At 35.8% G+C, this 22,966-nt stretch overlaps 1 protein-coding gene across 3 annotated transcripts in view; it reads left to right on the top strand.

The window, feature by feature from the left end:
• tubgcp3 (tubulin gamma complex component 3) overlaps window positions 1-11,624 on the top strand; it is a 291,027-nt gene extending 279,403 nt beyond the window's left edge. For all 3 annotated transcript variants that reach the window (XM_061235118.1, XM_061235117.1, XM_061235116.1), the window contains 5 exons: window positions 1,061-1,149; window positions 9,185-9,316; window positions 9,743-9,883; window positions 10,083-10,199; window positions 10,488-11,624. In XM_061235118.1, the coding sequence (XP_061091102.1) occupies window positions 1,061-1,149; window positions 9,185-9,316; window positions 9,743-9,883; window positions 10,083-10,199; window positions 10,488-10,649 (641 nt within the window). In that variant the 3' untranslated portion in view covers window positions 10,650-11,624. The remainder of the gene's footprint in view (window positions 1-1,060; window positions 1,150-9,184; window positions 9,317-9,742; window positions 9,884-10,082; window positions 10,200-10,487) is intronic.
• Window positions 11,625-22,966: the final 11,342 nt, after the last annotated feature.

Genomic DNA, 22,966 nt, shown 5'->3' with positions numbered 1-22,966 from the left:
TCCATTTTTCACCTTTTTTTTTTTTTTGCTTTCTTATCCAGAGCGACATAAAATAAAGTGCAAATCAAACACAGGGGCCAAGTGCAATGAGGACCCTAGAGGAAATAAAAAAACACAGATTTTCTGTGAACCTTAAGAAATGACAACAATTAAGTCATAAGTCAAGCAGCAGCTACGGAAATTATTTGATAACGCATTTGATTCCTTGTGGTGTTTGCATTTTAAACCCCCTGAAATTTCAGATTGCTTGCGAGAACTACTGTAGCTTGTCGATTGCTAGTTTAGGATATAAGCCACAATAATGTGCCTGGTGGTGAACGTGCATTTATTATAAACTGAGTAATATAAATATTTGTTATCGGTTAAACGTTCAACCGTTCACACCCCTAATATAAAACGATGGGTGCACATACATGGACAATTTCAGGAACACAGAATAAAAATGCCTCGTAACCACTCAATTGGAACAAATTATCCTATTCCGATTGAAATTTTATTCGGTATAAAAGGGGTAGTCTGCACCTTTTGACAATCCATTTAACAGGTGAATATATGCCATGTAAACACTTAAACCGACTACTTTCTTTGGATATAAATATTCTTTCTGCACATGTTAATTCGCAGGGTAAGTGACATCACCGACTTTTGACCCAGACCCTAGTCAGATGCCTTTGGGTGACTTTTTTCTTTTGTAAACATTAAAATAAAAATGATGACAAGCTTTGATTGTCGAAAGGCTCGATATAATTTGTTTTTCAAACGTCTTCGAAAAAACTCACTTCCCAGTGAGTGCTTTCTGGTAAAACTAGGCAGGAATGACACAAGTGACACAATCTTATCGCGCAAAGTTACAGTGATGGAAAATGGGATTTTGTCGGGGCTACATCGTACACTGACATGTAACAAAAGTGAGAGACTGTCGCACTGGAGTATATCCAGCTGAAATTTGAAGTGTTTAATTTCGTAAAACTGTCGCATCTCAATTTCACTTTCAGTGTCCTTCGTTCCTGATGTGTTTGGTTCTTTGACATTCTACTGTACTTCCTTTCCATCATTGCAGAGCTGTCTGGAGTGCTGCATCAATGTCACATCCTGGCTTCCGAGATGGTCCACTTCATACACCAGATGCAGTATTATATCACCTTCGAGGTGGGCCTGGCATTTCTATGGTACCCTCAACCTCAACTGTGGCAGTGTCCGAAACAGCTTGCTTACTGTTGCATACATAAATTGTGTACACTAGATGAGAAAGTAGTTTCTCAAAAACGTTTATCTCAATGTAATATTGATTATGTCCTTATTCCCAGGTTATACACTCAGTGTGGGTGTGGCCAGAACTATTGTGGCCTCAAAATATGTTTCTAAAAAATAATAATAATAAAAAAAAACATACTGCAGACTGGCATATCACCATGCTGTTTTCCAACGGTATGCCAGATGTGTTGTAAGACACTCGCCATTATAAAAAGCCCTCACCCTTCCTTTTATGATCTATTGGACTGTGATTTGACCTAAAGATGACTCCACCTCTTCGTTTATTAAAGGGGTAATAAACCCTAAATCACTTTTCTTTTTTTTTCAGTTTTAATGCTGCGGGTCTTGCCTCTGATTTATAGATAACATTATTGTTTTTTTTTTTGTTATTGTTTGTTTGGTTTTTAAAATCGAATTAAGCCATACCACTCCATTTTGTGTAAACAAATAGCAACCCTGACTGAAAAGTTTTGTTTGAGCCGCACCCCAATCCATGCCATGGTGTCAGGGTGAAAACCTGCATAAACATAAGCAAACTAACTCCCAAACTCTGCCCCTCTTGTTGATCGAGTCGTTAAGAGTGGGCATGCCCGCAAAAACATCATCTTTAAATGAGCGCAAAATGTAGTCTTTCGTATATATATAGATGATATCTCTCCCACAGCGCTCTGGATAAGAGCGTCTGCCAAATGCCAATAATGTAATGTAATGTAATATCAATTTTCAAAACACCAGAAAGCCACTATGTGGCTTACCGCACAGAAAACCGGTTTAAAACCAAGATTTGTGCTTTCATTACCAAGAACCCCATTGCATTTGCCTATAAAAGCCGTTAAAGCCAACTTGCGGTTGCAGTTCGCTGCAGTTGCACCGGGGTTTGATTCCCGGTCCTGCCAAAAGCCAAGTTTGACCGGCTCTCATGGAGCAGCATAATTGGCTCGCTGCTCCAGAGGACTCAATTTCTTCCCGAAATGGGTAGCACATAAATGTAGCGACTGGCTTGAGTAAAGCAAAGCTTGAAAAGCGTTTGTCAAACTCTGACAGACAATTGTCAATCTGCTCTGTGTAGCGCGCACTGTCAAGTTGTGCACACACCTTCTATTGTATCTCCAGCACTGACGCGAGGTTTTGGAATTTCCCCAAATCATGGCGCTGCAGCTTTGAGGATAGATGTTGCATCGTCCTCCCTGCACTTGGCAATAAATCCATTCGAGCGGCCAACCATTGCGGGCGCGCACCGTCTGTGGTGATTGACACCAATTTGCACACTGGGAGCTGGGTTTTCTCTATAAAGTTTTTGAAAGACTGAAAAATGTCCTCTCCCCGTGTGTGTTATTGTTAACAGCTCCTCTTTTGCAGTCATATCTGTAAACACCATCCGAATAAAAATGCACAATTGGGCTGTATCACTTACGTCTGTAGACTCGTCCAATTGCAGTGAGAAACACTCGCAGGCCGCAATGTCCTTCCAGAGCTGCTGTGTCAAGTCCTCGGCCATGACTTCACAGCGCCGTGTCACTGTACCTCTTGATAGCTGGAGAGCTTTGATTGAAGATAATATTTCTGGTTTGTTTTTAAAGTCCCGAAACAACGAGTCAGCCGCTTCAACGAAGGCCTCTTATCTCTCCATCTTGGAAAGACTTCTTTTGCTTAATGATGGAGTGACTCACCCGGCTGCCTTAGCTTTTGAGCTCAGCTGTGAGAAAAATGACTGCGGTCCGGACAACTGTGATTTTAGTTCCTTCACTTTTCTCTTTCTCAGCTCGCTTTTCGGAGGGAAGTCAGTGTCGTAGTTTTTATGAACTGTCCGAAAGTGCCGCTCCACATTTCCCTTCTTTGGAATAGCGATGGTAGATTGGCAGATCAGACAAATGCACTTTGAATATGACATTGTGAAAAAAAAGCCCTCCTCCCATTCGGGATGGAAGTGGTAAGTTTTTGGTTTCTTACTTGGTCCAGCTCCCCCACTCATTTTTATACCCTTTCTTTAGTAGAGATAAATTGGAGCTAACTAGGTTATTAGCTTGCCCGCATTTTTGCAGTAGCTCGTGTGGTTGACCATGCGACCGCGATCTCAGACTGGCTGCCCGGTACGCCAATCAAGTGGCATGTGCCATAGTGAGGATGGATGATAGGCTATCAAAATTTTTTTAATGCCATGTGATCTACCCACACTACCTTTGCGATCGACCGGTCGATCATGTTCGACGTATTGGGCACCCCTGATCTAGCTAATCAGTTTACTTTTCATGATTATAATATAGTTAGTATCAAGTAAAGCAGTATATTTTATATTAGCATATTTTAAGGACACAGTAGTTGGGAAGCTGTTTCGGATTCGGCCTGTGCGTGCGTGCGTGCGTGCGTCCGCACGTGCGCATTTAAATCATGTTAAAATGATGAGTTGACACCCCTCAGTGACATTTTATGAAAATGAACAAGAGGGGACTGGATGTGTGTTACTGGTGTAACTTCCATTCTCTGCTGCCCCTGTAGACTGGAGCTGGAATTTTAGTCACAGACTAAGTATTATTTCTCTCAAATAATAAATTATGATTTGCCAAGTCTCACACTAATTTTAGATGGATAATTACCTGTTTTTTCTCATTCATAAATGGCTGATAGATTACTTCCATTCAAAGATAGATTTTTAAAATATATTTATTTTTTGTTTTGTAATATTGTAAATGTCCAGGATGTAATAAGTACTGTAGTAATAACAACATACTGAAACAGTACATATGTGGTTCTCGGAAATCAAATAAATAGAAAGGATTCACTCAAAATCCATAAAAGGAATATTCACTTCTGATAAATTGTATAGTGGTTTTACATTATACTTCAGCTGTAATATTTAATATTTGCAGTATAACATATCTGCATACTCATTGTCTTCACATACTTAAGTATATGTAAATACCCTCAAATTTAAGAGGACTCTGCACTTTAATCTCATATTCATCATTTAATTTCAAATCAATGTCAATGTGCTAGTATACTGAGGCAAAACACCAAAAATTGTGTCACTGCCTAAATACTTATGCACTACACTGTATATGTAAAGATTCTATATAATTTCTAATTCCACATTCTAAGGCAACTTTGTGCTGACCAAATACTTATGCACCATGAAAAAGTATTTCTCCCCTTCCTGATTTCCGTTATTTTGTATTTTTCATACAGAATGGTTTTGGATCTGTAGGCGAAATGAAAAAATGAATCCGGGTGAACGCAAAACAATTTTTTTTTAACTGCCATCTTTGCAGAACTGCTTCAATTCTGACTAATTCATATGTTTGGTAGGCCATGATCAAAGGAATCAATGAATCAATCTGAAAAGGGTTACAAAGCCATTTCTAAGGCTCTGGGACATCAGATGAGAGCCATTATCTCCAAATAAGGAACAATTGGAGCAGTGGAGTGGCTGGCCTGTCGTGATCTCCCAAAAGACGTATATAACTCAATAATTATTACGCTAATTGACAAAATTTCACACAAATTTTAATAGGATAAAATTCCATCATCTTAACCCGCTTATCCTGAACAGGGTCGCAGGGGGGCTGGAGCCTATCCCAGCATACATTGGGCGAAAGGCAGGAATACACCCTGGACAGGTCGCCAGGATAAAATTATGAAGTGATAACATTTAATATCCAAAAGATTAAAGATCAAAGGTCAACTTCACTGTGACATAAAGTTTTGCTTACCACTCTAGCTGAGAAAAATCTTGGGTTATTTTGTTCATTGATTGGTGATGTAATCATTAGCTGATATTTTAGAGTTAGTATCAAACACTTTTTGTTTGAATATTCTGCAATTGCTGTTGGTTTGACAGAAAAAAATGATGGTCCAAAGCAAATAAATTCATACAATGTTTAAACGTGCAATTTTATTAAGAAATGCAAACTATCAAATATTTTTCTTGGTCTTGTCATTCCCCTACTCTGCCTTTAACTAAATATCCAGATAATTTATTCAACATTTAATCTAACATAAATCACAAAGAAACTACATTTCTTTAATTAAATTTATAAAAATAATAAAAATACATTAAGCTCAACTTCATCAATTTTAGAAGTTTGTTATTGCTGGACAGACAGGGATGCAAACTGCAACATAACTGGTTGGCAGAGGCATACAACCGTGAGGCTGTTATTTCGCTCTAGTGTCACAGGGGAGACGTGGATGTTTGATAACTTTTGTCATTAAATTAATGAAACAATAATAATCTGTGAAACTATTTTTGACTAAGTTCTTGCCTTCATAGTTTCTCCAACTTATAGCAGAATTCAAAGTATACAAAGAAGTTAAATAACATGCAATACAGCACATTTAATATTTCAATCAGGTGAACACATATTTTGTTTTATTCTACTGTAAATACACCCATAAAATGTCCAGGTAGCTGTAGGTAAAATAATAAAGCCATACAAAAATAATTAGTATTCAGGGTGCATTTTGTCTATATTGCAGTACTTTAATTATTTGAAAATTTCAGTTATCAGGTCATTAAACTTCTGATTAAGTCTATAGATGAATCCAGAGTGCTGAAGTTTGGGGTAACTTGTCATGCAATTGTGAACAAAAGTTAACTTTATACTATTTACAGTATACACATATGCAAACTCCAGACACTCAACTGCTCAACCGTCTCACACTCAACCGCTTCATAGGGGAGGCAGAAAAATCCCTATCATGTCAATACCACCGCATTCCTGAAGATCAGGGTACTGATTCATGTATGTGGCAACTCAGTCAGCCAGATTAGTTTGTTCAAATTACTTAAAGTCAAGATTTTCCGTTTCACAAAGATGGTTCACAATTTGTTACAGGGGCAAGTGTCCTATGAAACCCCAGGTTTAAGCTGTAGTTGAGTTTTTTGTTATGCTTTTCGCAAAGGTCGTTATGTGAATTAACAGGACATAATTCCATGTAAATATCAAAAATATGGATAGGCTTTGTTGATGGAAGTGCACAATTAATGACGTTTGCACAGTGTCATGTACAAGAAGTAGGCCTAACATTGCCATCATAAGGATGAAGTGATTCTAATCCAAAATATTTAGGAATCCTGTTTAATCCCTTTAGTCCATTTATTTCCATTCAATCATTGTTAATAGTGAAAGCAATAAAACTAATGGTTTTATTTGTGTAAACTATTTTACTATGCCACTTATTTAATAAAGTGCAGTGACAAAGCAAGGGCGCAACTTCTATGCATTTTACAACTTCACAGACGACATGAATCAGGCAAAAATTGGTATTCATTTCGCAGTGTTCATTTTTCCTGCTTCTGTCTTCAAACCGTAGTTGGAACAGATAAGTGAATCACTATTCCTTCTCAATTCCAGGGCCAAAGCTGGTAATTATAACACCCAATTTAATGGCTTAGAGTCCTTAGGCATTTGCTTCCTGTTGCATGGAAGAAAATTACATGAACTCTCTTGTTTGTCCAGGTTTCCAAAAGAGACCGTGCTCTCTTTCAAAACACACACAACAACTCCACTCTCTCGCCCAGGCCAGTGCGCTTGAATACACCCACGGACCAATCGGAAAAATCTAAACCAAAACAATTCCCATGAAACAAAAAATGTAAATGTTTTAATCTGGGACTTTTTCAGGGGAAATCGGTTAACTAGACTGGTGAGCCTTCAGCATAACCTATTGCCAAATGCTGTTTTAGCCTTGGGTTTTGTCTGTGAAGACTGCATTTGTGTGAGAAAAGATAAACCAACATGAAGACCAGAGAGCTCTCTTTGGGGGAAAAGCAAGCCATTTTTTAAGATTAGAAAAAAGGGGAAATTAAGCATTGCTTGTACAACACCTTGGAATGTCTGGAACAACTGCTAAATGCTTTAGCCATGTGCCATCGTGGCTCCCTGGTTGTACCATTTGATTGACTCATAAAGGCCTGATTGATGGTGTATTGCTGAGATGTTTGTCTTTCCAACGGGCTCTCCTATCTCTGCAGAAATTACATAAAATTACAAGTGTGCAAAAAGTAGAGGCTTTTTAATTCTTTAGTAAGTAGGGACAAACAAGTCTCTGACCCAGCCGAAGCCCAGACTTAAACCCCATAGAACATCTGTGGAGAGACCTGAAGATGGCATTTCGCAGAGACTTCCCATCCAATATGACCGAGCCAGGTCTGCCAGGTGGAATGGGTTAAACTTCCCAAATCCAGGTGTGTGATGCTTGTAGAGACTTGCCTAAGAAGACTCAAAGCTGTAATTGCTGCCAAAGGGACATCTACAGTGAATCAATGAACAAGTACGAAATTAAGGGTCTGAATACCTATATATAAATTTCAGTTTTTGATAATTAATACATTTGCTAAAATGCCCAAAATGTTTTTACCTTGTCATTTTGGGTTATCGTGTGTAGGTTTTTCTTTTTCTTTTCTTTTTTACATTCACAAAATTGCCAATTCTATCTATTTAAAATTGAATCACAATAAAGCATGCAGAAAGAATACTTTCTGAAGCTACTGTAGGTGCGTGTGAAAATGGTCACATAAGGCTTAGTATATCTGCCCCCAAGTGTGGTCTGACAAAGCTATTGTATCCAACTTCTTTAGATTTATACTCAATACTTTTGGCTATACAGTGGCTACAGAAAGTATTCAGACCTTCATCCTGTTAAACTTTGAGTTTTGGTTTGAGTATCTCAGAAACTGCTGATCTCGTGGGATTTCCATCCATTTTCTAGTCTCTTGAGTTTGCAATGGTGAAAAATTATTATAATTTTTTAATCCAGTGAGCAGCAGTTCTGCTGACCTTGTTAATGAGACGTCATAGAAGAATGGCCAGACTGGTCAAAGCTAACAGGAAGGTGACAGTAATTCAATCTCTGAACACACAATGCATCATAACTCTCAATGGTAGGCTACAGCAGTATTTTTTATTTTTTTGCAGTAATAGGTGCTAAATGCCTAATAAAGTGCTCAGTGAGTGTCTATGCTTTATAATGGACAGAATGGTTTTGATAGCTTTTTGGACCTCTAGATATTTTAAATGGAAATTGGAAATGATACAGAAGATGAGTTTCATGAGACAAAAAAAATTGTTAAAATATATATGCACAATTTCACCTTTTGAATAGATAGATTTGGAGACATTAAGGGACACTATGCTGCACTGCTTACATTTTGCTTAATTTATCTTTACTAGTTCTGCCTATCACCATTGGATTTTGCACACTTTGGATTTTCTGATTTTTTAATAAATAAAACAGGTTTTCCTTTTTTAAACCAGTTTTTCCATGATTAAAAATGTTTTAAACTGTATGCACTTATCTATAAACACTTAATATTTGATTATATGATATGTATACTTATATAAGCAGATAATCATAAGTGGATTTAATTCAAAGTTGGAATTTTTAAATGAAAATGAAATCTTGTAAGCTCATTTTCTTATTTAAATATCTTGGTACATACTGGTGTTCATGATGATGTCTATCTTCACAGGTGCTCTGGGACCAATTTTTCATATTCGGAAAAACTAAAGACCACCTGCCTTATTTAAAAATGCAAGCCTGCATGCATTAAATCCTATTTTCACCCTTCTTTCCTCCAGTGGAATTACATGGTACTGCATGTGGTGAAACATGTGGGAATAGATCCTAATTCTACAGGTCCTGGAGCACCTGTTAAGATGGACAAACAATGCTTACAAGATTTGCATTTAGTTTATATTATACAGTTTAAAGCATTTTTTATCAAGAAAATTAAGTTGATTTAATGTTGTAGCTGTTGTAGGAGTATGTGAAAACTATGGAGCCCTCTTGGCAGGTATAGAGTGATAGTCGCTTCTTAGTTACATAGACCTGTGTGTATGTGTGTGTGTGTGTGTGTGTGAGAGAGAAAATATATGCAGACTTGTGTACACACATGTATGTATTTGTGTCTATCATGTGTGTGTTTGTGTAGGTCCTGGAGTGCTCCTGGGATGAGCTGTGGAATAAGGTGCAGCACGCACAGGATCTGGATCACATCATTGCCGCCCACGAGGTCTTCCTCAATACCATCATCACCCGTTGCCTGCTGGATGCAAACAACAGGGTAGAGCACAGAGTCTTGCACATGCAAGCACACAAAGCATGCGGGGGCAGGAGTCTCCCATTGTGCAATGGGAGAGAAGCAGGAATACAGCCTGGACTGGGGCTTGTATCACGAAAGAAGCTCAACTCCATTAAGCTAAGCTTTATGTATACATGCAAGCTTTTCTATAGTTAAAGTTGTTCTATAGTTAATTGTTTCATTTGTCATAATAGTGTCAAGTGTTCTGAAGGACCAGTAGAAGCTATAGCAAAATTATTTTTAGCTTGGTATTGGTATCAAAACTCTCTCTCTCTCTCAGTATCAAGTCACTACACTTAACCTTGGCACACAGGCATATACACACACATCCAGCAACAATTTGCATGCACAGGCACTAATCATAGTGTCAGTTTTATGAGACGGATAATCTCTCTTTCTCTCCCCCAGTCCTTGTTGAACCAGCTGAGGGCCATCTTTGACCAGATCATAGAGTTCCAGAATGCCCAGGATGCTCTGTATCGCTCTGGCCTGGAAGAGCTACAGCTCAGGCTCCAGTTTCAGGAGAGGAAGAGACAGCGCCAGGAGGAGGTATCAGGCTAGGACTGCATCCAGGAGGGAGCAGCCAGGGCTGTACTTAGGAGGGAGGGATGGCTCACGACTAGGCAGTGCATCATGATATGTTCGACAGAGTGATGGGTGTCAGTTTTTAGGATGGAAATGGAGGGTATCCATTTCATTTTGGTATGACTGGCAGGTGATTGGAGTTTTTCCCTATGCATGTTTTTAGGGTGAATGGGGCGTGACAACTGAACAGGAGGCAGAGGAGGGCAGACGTGTTCAAGGGTTCCAGGAAACCATACCAAAAATGCGCTCTCAGCTGAGAATACTCACACATTTCTACCAGGTATCTCATAGGATTCCCTTTTTTCATTCATGTACATTAAATATCCCCACCATGTGGTCAAGTGCTGTGTGTAGCATATGGGGGCACTTTTTGAGTGGCTGTGATCCAATTTGCAGTTTTTAGTTTTTCTCCACACACGCACGCACGCGCGCGCACACACACACACACACACACACACACACACACACACACACACACACACACACACACACACACACACACACACAGATCATGAAAACTTTTGGAGGGTAATGAGAATCTCTGTATTTCCCTTTGTCCTTCTCTCAGGGGATAGTACAGCAGTTTCTAGTGTTGCTGATGACCAGTTCGGATGAGAGCCTGCAGTTCCTCAGCTTTCGGCTGGATTTTAATGAGCACTATAAGGCCAGAGACCCACGCCTGCGTGCTTCTCTTGGAACCAGCAGGGGGCGACGCAGCTCTAATATGTAACTTTTACTCATCAATGGCCCATAAGGCTACCACAGACTCTGTACATTGCATCCAATACAATATAAGAAAATAAAATGACTGAAAAAAAATGTAATAAAATGAAATAATTATTCCTCTCAGTAGGGCCAGGTCACAGTACTGTTAAGTGATGTGTGGTTCAGTGTCAGAGAGCTTTATCTCTGATGTGATGGATGTTTGATATTTTTGTTAAATTATACATGGCGTTTCATTTTAAATTTTTTCGCACTCATTTTCCTTTGTTTAAAACTCATTTACTGTGAACATGTATACATCTTACACAATAATTGTGCTTAAAGGTTTTTTCCCCCAGTGTCTTTGTTAATTCGTGTAGTTTCATGTAAAAATATATTATTATAAATATTATTTGTAGCAAACATGACAATGCAAAGAACAGACATTATTTGTTTGACCTTTTATTAACATGCAGTTTCTTTTTTACGGTTTTGTGTTTTGTCTTTTCATAGTGACTTTTGTCTTCACAGACTGGATTTGTTTGTCAGGCTGTTACCCTATCAGAGGTTACTCAGAGACAAATTAATACAGAAAGACAATTTCTGACTTTTCGTTTTGCAAGCTATTAAAACCATGATAATTGTGATAGCAAGGTTGTGCAACTGTGCTTGGATTGTGTCTCTGTTGATGAGGCCAGGTTGAAAATAACTTCCCAAAGCCCAGATTTATCCTGTGTAGGTGAGTAGTGCTGTGTTTGCCACTGAACTTGGAGCTTCTGTGAGTCATGTTTTGCCACAGTCCTCAGTGTTGGCAAAATAATAAGGATGTTTAACTTTATTTTCTTCCTCGAGAAGAGAGTACGCCAAGGATTTGTCTTGAGTGTGCCATCTTTAGAACTGACATTTTATGTTATCCTTGATTTGTATAGCACAGATGTATATAACTTGCATAAAAAGCCATCTTGTCATTTCCTCTTTAATAAAAAAAACCTTTTTAATGGAAGATTGGTGAGCTGTTCTGTTAACCTGGTATTGGCAATAGTTTACCTTATATGTATTCACATGTCTTCAAGTTCAAGGCACAATGCCAGATTTCAGCATGTAAAGGTCATAAAAGGCTCCAAAAGGTGTACATAGTGGCTTGAGGTATGACCAGAATGACCAATTCAACTTTTCCCGCTAACAGGAACTTAATTGACCATAATCTGCATATCTTGAAGAGAGAATAGACAAGGTGCTTTCAAATCACATATGAATAATGGTTGAAGGTTTTCTGTCATATCCACATAATGCAGCTATGTTAGGCTTTTGGAGCTTGAGATATGAGCAGAATGAACACTTCAACTTTTCCCGCCTTCAGGAAGACAGTTTTTCAAGTTGTGCATTCTTGAGTCAAGAATGTATACTTTCCCTCCACAGGAGAAAATGACTGATGGTAGGAGGTTGACTGCCGTATAAGCCAACTTTCGGCCTAAAACAGCATTAGGGGTTTGAAATCTGACCAGATAAACCAGATGATAAACCAGATAAACCAGATAAACCAGATAGATAAACCAGATGATAAACCAGATAGCTAAACCAGATGATAAACCAGATAAATAAACCAGATAGATAAACCAGATAGATAAACCAGAGGATAAACCAGATAATAAGCCAGATGATAAACCAGATAAATAAACCAGATAAATAAACCAGATGATAAACGAGATAACCAGATGAACCAGATAGATAAACCACATAGATAAACCAGATGATGAACCAGATAAACCAGATGATAAACCACATAGATAAACCAGATAGATACACCAGATAAACCAGATAGATAAACCAGATGAACCAGATAAACCAGATAGATAAACCAGATGATAAACCTGATAAACCAGATCAACCGGATAAATAAACCAGATAAATAAACCAGATAGATAAATCAGATAAACCAGATGATAAACCAGATGATAAACCTGATAAACCAGATCAACCAGATAAATAAACCAGATAAACCAGATAAATAAACCAGATAAACCAGATGAACCAGATAGATAAACCAGATACGCCAGATAAACCAGATAGATAAACCAGATGATAAACCAGATAGATAAACAAGATAAACCAGATAGATAAACCAGATACACCAGATGATAAACCAGATAGATAAACCAGATAAATAAACCAGATAGATAAACCAGATGATAAACCAGATGATAAACCAGATAAACCAGATGATAAACCAGATAAACCAGGTAAACCAGATAAACCAGATAAATAAACAAGATAAACCAGATGAAAAACCAGATGATAAACCAGATAAATAAACAAGATAAACCAGATGAAAAACCAGATAAACCAGATGATAAACCAGATGATAAACCAGATAGATAAACCAGATGAATAAACAAGATAAACCAGATAGATAAACAAGATGATAAACCAGATGATAAACCAGATGAACCAGATAGATAAACCAGATACGCCAGATAAACCAGATAGATAAACCACATGATAAACCAGATAAACCAGGTAAACCAGATAAATAAACCAGATAAACCAGATGATAAACCAGATAAACCAGGTAAACCAGATAAATAAACCAGATAAACCAGATGATAAACCAGATGATAAACCAGATGATAAACCAGATAGATAAACAAGATAAACCAGATACACCAGAGGATAAACCAGATACGCCAGATAAACCAGATAGATAAACCACATGATAAACCAGATAAACCAGGTAAACCAGATAAATAAACCAGATAAACCAGATGATAAACCAGATAAACCAGGTAAACCAGATAAATAAACCAGATAAACCAGATGATAAACCAGATGATAAACCAGATGATAAACCAGATGATAAACCAGATAGATAAACAAGATAAACCAGATACACCAGAGGATAAACCAGATAGATAAACCAGATGATAAACCCAGATGATAAACCCAGATGATAAACCAGATAAACCAGATGATAAACCAGATAAACCAGACACACCAGATAAATAAACCAGATGATAAACCAGGTAAACCAGATAAACCAGATAAATAAACCAGATAAACCAGACGAAAAACCAGATGATAAACCAGATAAATAAACAATATAAACCAGATGATAAACCAGATAAACCAGATATATAAACCAGATGATAAACCAGATAGATAAACCAGATGATAAACCAGATAGATAAACCAGATAGATAAACCAGATGAATAAACAAGATAAACCAGATAGATAAACAAGATGATAAACCAGATGATAAACCAGATAGATAAACCAGATGATAAACCAGATAAACCAGATAGATAAACCAGATAGATAAACCAGATAAACCAAATAAATAAACAAGTTAAACCAGATAAACCAGATAAGCAAGATAAATAAACCAGATAGATAAACCAGATGATAAACCAGATAAACCAGATAAACCAGATAAACCAGATAGATAAACCAGATGATAAACCAGATAAACCACATAGATAAACCACATAGATAAACCAGATGATACACCAGATGATAGACCAGATGATAAACCAGATCGATAAACCAGGTAAACCAGGTAAACCAGATAAACCAGAAAAATAAACCAGATAAACCAGATGATAAACCAGATAAACCAGATGATGAACCAGGTAAACCAGATAAACCAGATAAACCAGATGATAAACCAGATTGATAAACCAGATGATAAACCAGATAAACCAGATGATAAACCAGATAAACCAGATGATAAACCAGGTAAACCAGGTAAACCAGGTAAACCAGATAAATAAACCAGATAAATAAACCAGATAGATAAACCAGATGATAAACCAGATAAACCAGATAAACCAGATGATAAACCAGGAAAACCAGATGATAAACCAGATAAACCAGATAGATAAACCAGATGATAAACCAGATAAACCAGATAGATAAACTAGATGATAAACCAGATAAACCAGATAGATAAACCAGATGATAAACCAGATGAACCACATAGATAAACCACATAGATAAACCAGATGATACACCAGATGATAAACCAGATCGATAAACCAGGTAAACCAGGTAAACCAGATAAACCAGAAAAATAAACCAGAAAAATAAACCAGATAAACCAGATGATAAACCAGATAAACCAGATGATAAACCAGATAAACCAGATGATAAACCAGATAAACCAGATAAATAAACCAGATGAAAAACCAGATTAACCAGATAAACCAGATAGATACACCAGATAGATAAACCAGATGATAAACAAGTTAAACCAGATAAACCAGATAAGCAAGATAAATGAACCAGATAGATAAACTAGATGATAAACCAGATAAACCAGATAGATAAACTAGATGATAAACCAGATTAACCAGATAGATAAACCAGATGATAAACCAGATAAACCAGATAAATAAACAAGATACACCAGATAAACCAGATGATAAACCAGATAAACCAGATAGATAAACAAGATAGATAAACCACATGATAAACCAGATGATAAACCAGATCGATAAACCAGGTAAACCAGGTAAACCAGATAAACCAGATAAATGAACCAGATAGACCAGTTGATAAACCAGATAAACCAGATAAACCAGATGATAAACCAGATAAACCAGATGAACCAGATGATAAGCCAGATGATAAACCAGGTAAACCAGATGATAAACCAGATAAACCAGATAAACCAGATGATAAACCAGATGATAAACCAGATGAACCAGATAATAAACCAGATGGTAAACCAGATAAACCAGGTAAAATAGATAAATAAACCAGATAAACCAGATAGATAAACCAGGTGATAAACCAGATAAACCAGATAAACCAGATGATAAACCAGATGATAAACCAGATGAACCAGATAATAAACCAGATGGTAAACCAAATAAACCAGGTAAAATAGATAAATAAACCAGATAAACCAGATAGATAAACCAGATGATAAACCAGATAAACCAGATTAATAAACAAGATAAACCAGATGATAAACCAGATAAACCAGATAGATAAACCAGATAGATAAACCACATAGATAAACCACATAGATAAACCAGATGATAAACCAGATAAACCAGATGATAAACCAGATCGATAAACCAGGTAAACCAGGTAAACCAGATAAACCAGATAAATAAACCAGATAAACCAGATGATAAACCAGATAAACCAGATAAACCAGATGATAAACCAGATAAACCAGATAGATAAACCAGATGATAAACCAGATAAACCAGATGATGAACCAGATAAACCAGATAAATAAACAAGATAAACCAGATAAACCAGATGATGAACCAGATAAACCAGATGAAAAACGAGATAAACCAGATGATAAACCAGATAAACCAGATAGATAAACCAGATCGATAAACCAGATAAACCAGATGAACCAGATAGATAAACCAGATAGATAAACCAGATAGATAAACCAGATGATAAACGAGATAAACCAGATAAACCAGATGATAAACCAGATAAACCAGGTAAACCAGATGATAAACCAGATGATAAACCAGATAAACCAGATGATAAACCAGATAAACCAGGTAAACCAGATAAATAAACCAGATAAACCAGATGATAAACCAGATGATAAACCAGATGATAAACCAGATGATAAACCAGATAGATAAACAAGATAAACCAGATACACCAGAGGATAAACCAGATACGCCAGATAAACCAGATAGATAAACCACATGATAAACCAGATAAACCAGGTAAACCAGATAAATAAACCAGATAAACCAGATGATAAACCAGATAAACCAGGTAAACCAGATAAATAAACCAGATAAACCAGATGATAAACCAGATGATAAACCAGATGATAAACCAGATGATAAACCAGATAGATAAACAAGATAAACCAGATACACCAGAGGATAAACCAGATAGATAAACCAGATGATAAACCCAGATGATAAACCCAGATGATAAACCAGATAAACCAGATGATAAACCAGATAAACCAGACACACCAGATAAATAAACCAGATGATAAACCAGGTAAACCAGATAAACCAGATAAATAAACCAGATAAACCAGACGAAAAACCAGATGATAAACCAGATAAATAAACAATATAAACCAGATGATAAACCAGATAAACCAGATATATAAACCAGATGATAAACCAGATAGATAAACCAGATGATAAACCAGATAGATAAACCAGATAGATAAACCAGATGAATAAACAAGATAAACCAGATAGATAAACAAGATGATAAACCAGATGATAAACCAGATAGATAAACCAGATGATAAACCAGATAAACCAGATAGATAAACCAGATAGATAAACCAGATAAACCAAATAAATAAACAAGTTAAACCAGATAAACCAGATAAGCAAGATAAATAAACCAGATAGATAAACCAGATGATAAACCAGATAAACCAGATAAACCAGATAAACCAGATAGATAAACCAGATGATAAACCAGATAAACCACATAGATAAACCACATAGATAAACCAGATGATACACCAGATGATAGACCAGATGATAAACCAGATCGATAAACCAGGTAAACCAGGTAAACCAGATAAACCAGAAAAATAAACCAGATAAACCAGATGATAAACCAGATAAACCAGATGATGAACCAGGTAAACCAGATAAACCAGATAAACCAGATGATAAACCAGATTGATAAACCAGATGATAAACCAGATAAACCAGATGATAAACCAGATAAACCAGATGATAAACCAGGTAAACCAGGTAAACCAGGTAAACCAGATAAATAAACCAGATAAATAAACCAGATAGATAAACCAGATGATAAACCAGATAAACCAGATAAACCAGATGATAAACCAGATGATAAACCAGATGATAAACCAGATAGATAAACCAGATGATAAACCAGATAAACCAGATAGATAAACCAGATAAAGAAACCAGATAAACCAGATGATAAACCAGACGATGAACCAGATAGATAAACCAGATGATAAACCAGATGAACCAGATGATAAACCAGATGAACCAGATGATAAAGCAGATAGATGAACCAGATTAACCAGATAAATAAACAAGATAAACCAGATAGATAAACCAGATAAACCAGATAGACAAACCAGATAAACCAGATGATAAACCAGATAGATAAACCAGAAAAACCAGATAGATAAACCAGATAAAGAAACCAGATGAACCAGATGAGAAACCAGATAGATAAACCAGATGATAAACCAGATGATAAACCAGATAAACCAGATGATAAACCAGATAAACCAGGAAAACCAGATGATAAACCAGATAAACCAGATAGATAAACCAGATGATAAACCAGATAAACCAGATAGATAAACTAGATGATAAACCAGATAAACCAGATAGATAAACCAGATGATAAACCAGATGAACCACATAGATAAACCACATAGATAAACCAGATGATACACCAGATGATAAACCAGATCGATAAACCAGGTAAACCAGGTAAACCAGATAAACCAGAAAAATAAACCAGAAAAATAAACCAGATAAACCAGATGATAAACCAGATAAACCAGATGATAAACCAGATAAACCAGATGAACCAGATAAACCAGATGATAAACCAGATAAACCAGATAAATAAACCAGATGAAAAACCAGATTAACCAGATAAACCAGATAGATACACCAGATAGATAAACCAGATGATAAACAAGTTAAACCAGATAAACCAGATAAGCAAGATAAATGAACCAGATAGATAAACTAGATGATAAACCAGATAAACCAGATAGATAAACTAGATGATAAACCAGATTAACCAGATAGATAAACCAGATGATAAACCAGATAAACCAGATAAATAAACAAGATACACCAGATAAACCAGATGATAAACCAGATAAACCAGATAGATAAACAAGATAGATAAACCACATGATAAACCAGATGATAAACCAGATCGATAAACCAGGTAAACCAGGTAAACCAGATAAACCAGATAAATGAACCAGATAGACCAGTTGATAAACCAGATAAACCAGATAAACCAGATGATAAACCAGATAAACCAGATGAACCAGATGATAAGCCAGATGATAAACCAGGTAAACCAGATGATAAACCAGATAAACCAGATAAACCAGATGATAAACCAGATGATAAACCAGATGAACCAGATAATAAACCAGATGGTAAACCAGATAAACCAGGTAAAATAGATAAATAAACCAGATAAACCAGATAGATAAACCAGGTGATAAACCAGATAAACCAGATAAACCAGATGATAAACCAGATGATAAACCAGATGAACCAGATAATAAACCAGATGGTAAACCAAATAAACCAGGTAAAATAGATAAATAAACCAGATAAACCAGATAGATAAACCAGATGATAAACCAGATAAACCAGATTAATAAACAAGATAAACCAGATGATAAACCAGATAAACCAGATAGATAAACCAGATAGATAAACCACATAGATAAACCACATAGATAAACCAGATGATAAACCAGATAAACCAGATGATAAACCAGATCGATAAACCAGGTAAACCAGGTAAACCAGATAAACCAGATAAATAAACCAGATAAACCAGATGATAAACCAGATAAACCAGATAAACCAGATGATAAACCAGATAAACCAGATAGATAAACCAGATGATAAACCAGATAAACCAGATGATGAACCAGATAAACCAGATAAATAAACAAGATAAACCAGATAAACCAGATGATGAACCAGATAAACCAGATGAAAAACGAGATAAACCAGATGATAAACCAGATAAACCAGATAGATAAACCAGATCGATAAACCAGATAAACCAGATGAACCAGATAGATAAACCAGATAGATAAACCAGATAGATAAACCAGATGATAAACGAGATAAACCAGATAAACCAGATGATAAACCAGGTAAACCAGATGATAAACCAGATAAACCAGATAAATAAACAAGATACAACAGATAAACCAGATGATAAACCAGATAAACCAGATAGATAAACCAGATGATAAACCAGATAAACCAGATAGATAAACCAGATAGATAAACCAGATAGATAGACCACATAGATAAACCAGATGATAAACCAGATAGATAAACCAGATAGATAAACCACATTGATAAACCAGATGATAAACCAGATAGATAAACCAGATGATAAACCAGATAGACCAGATAGATAAACCAGATGATAAACCAGATAAATAAACAAGATACACCAGATAAACCAGATGATAAACCAGATAAACCAGATAGGGAAACCAGATAGATAAACCACATAGATAAACCAGATGATACACCAGATAAACCAGATGATAAACCAGATCGATAAACCAGGTAAACCAGGTGAACCAGATAAACCAGATAAATAAACCAGATAAACCAGATGATAAACCAGATAAACCAGATGATAAACCAGATAAACCAGATAGATAAACCAGGTGATAAACCAGATAAACCAGATGATAAACCAGATAAACCAGATAAATAAACAAGATAAACCAGATAAACCAGATGATAAACCAGATAAACCAGATGATAAACCAGATCGATAAACCAGATGATAAACCAGATAAACCAGATGATAAACCAGATAAACCAGATGATAAACCAGATAAACCAGGTAAACCAGATAAATAAACCACATAAATAAACCAGATAGATAAACCAGATGATAAACCAGATAAACCAGATAAACCAGATGATAAACCAGATAGATAAACCAGATGATAAACCAGATGATAAACCAGATAAATAAACCAGATAAACCTGATGAAAAACCAGATAAACCAGATAGATACACCGGATATATAAACCAGATAAACCAAATAAATAAACAAGTTAAACCAGAAAAACCAGATAAGCAAGATAAATAAACCAGATAGATAAACCAGATAAACCAGAAAGATACACAAGATAGATAAACCAGATAAACCAAATAAACAAAGAAGTTAAACCAGATAAACCAGATAAGCAAGACAAATAAACCAGATAGATAAACCAGATGATAAACCAGATAAACCAGATAAACCAGATAGATACACAAGATAGATAAACCAGATAAACCAGATGATAAACCAGATCGATAAACCAGGTAAACCAGGTAAACCAGATAAACCAGATAAATAAACCAGATAAACCAGATGATAAACCAGATAAACCAGATGATACACCAGATGATAAACCAGATCGATAAACCAGGTAAACCAGATAAACCAGATAAACCAGAAATAAACCAGAAAAATAAACCAGATAAACCAGATGATAAACCAGATAAACCAGATGATAAACCAGATAAACCAGATGAACCAGATAAACCAGATGATAAACCAGATAAACCAGATAAATAAACCAGATGAAAAACCAGATTAACCAGATAAACCAGATAGATACACCAGATAGATAAACCAGATAGATAAACCAGATGATAAACAAGTTAAACCAGATAAACCAGATAAGCAAGATAAATGAACCAGATAGATAAACTAGATGATAAACCAGATAAACCAGATAGATAAACTAGATGATAAACCAGATTAACCAGATAGATAAACCAGATGATAAACCAGATAAACCAGATAAATAAACAAGATACACCAGATAAACCAGATGATAAACCAGATAAACCAGATAGATAAACAAGATAGATAAACCACATGATAAACCAGATGATAAACCAGATCGATAAACCAGGTAAACCAGGTAAACCAGATAAACCAGATAAATAAACCAGATAGACCAGTTGATAAACCAGATAAACCAGATAAACCAGATGATAAACCAGATAAACCAGATGAACCAGATGATAAGCCAGATGATAAACCAGGTAAACCAAATGATAAACCAGATAAACCAGATAAACCAGATGATAAACCAGATGATAAACCAGATGAACCAGATAATAAACCAGATGGTAAACCAGATAAACCAGGTAAAATAGATAAATAAACCAGATAAACCAGATAGATAAACCAGGTGATAAACCAGATAAACCAGATAAACCAGATGATAAACCAGATGATAAACCAGATGAACCAGATAATAAACCAGATGGTAAACCAAATAAACCAGGTAAAATAGATAAATAAACCAGATAAACCAGATAGATAAACCAGATGATAAACCAGATAAACCAGATTAATAAACAAGATAAACCAGATGATAAACCAGATAAACCAGATAGATAAACCAGATAGATAAACCACATAGATAAACCACATAGATAAACCAGATGATAAACCAGATCGATAAACCAGGTAAACCAGGTAAACCAGATAAACCAGATAAATAAACCAGATAAACCAGATGATAAACCAGATGATAAACCAGATGAACCAGATAATAAACCAGATGGTAAACCAAATAAACCAGGTAAAATAGATAAATAAACCAGATAAACCAGATAGATAAACCAGATGATAAACCAGATAAACCAGATTAATAAACAAGATAAACCAGATGATAAACCAGATAAACCAGATAGATAAACCAGATAGATAAACCACATAGATAAACCACATAGATAAACCAGATGATAAACCAGATAAACCAGATGATAAACCAGATCGATAAACCAGGTAAACCAGGTAAACCAGATAAACCAGATAAATAAACCAGATAAACCAGATGATAAACCAGATAAACCAGATAAACCAGATGATAAACCAGATAAACCAGATAGATAAACCAGATGATAAACCAGATAAACCAGATGATGAACCAGATAAACCAGATAAATAAACAAGATAAACCAGATAAACCAGATGATGAACCAGATAAACCAGATGAAAAACGAGATAAACCAGATGATAAACCAGATAAACCAGATAGATAAACCAGATCGATAAACCAGATAAACCAGATGAACCAGATAGATAAACCAGATAGATAAACCAGATAGATAAACCAGATGATAAACGAGATAAACCAGATAAACCAGATGATAAACCAGATAAACCAGGTAAACCAGATGATAAACCAGATGATAAACCAGGTAAACCAGATGATAAACCAGATAAACCAGATAAATAAACAAGATACAACAGATAAACCAGATGATAAACCAGATAAACCAGATAGATAAACCAGATGATAAACCAGATAAACCAGATAGATAAACCAGATAGATAAACCAGATAGATAGACCACATAGATAAACCAGATGATAAACCCGATAGATAAACCAGATAGATAAACCACATTGATAAACCAGATGATAAACCAGATAGATAAACCAGATGATAAACCAGATAGACCAGATAGATAAACCAGATGATAAACCAGATAAATAAACAAGATACACCAGATAAACCAGATGATAAACCAGATAAACCAGATAGGGAAACCAGATAGATAAACCACATAGATAAACCAGATGATACACCAGAT

Source organism: Conger conger, chromosome 3 (genome assembly GCF_963514075.1).
Source record: "Conger conger chromosome 3, fConCon1.1, whole genome shotgun sequence".
Lineage (NCBI taxonomy): Eukaryota > Metazoa > Chordata > Actinopteri > Anguilliformes > Congridae > Conger > Conger conger.
The sequence above is the reverse complement of the archived record's forward strand: the minus strand, read 5'-3'. Positions and strand labels throughout refer to the sequence as shown.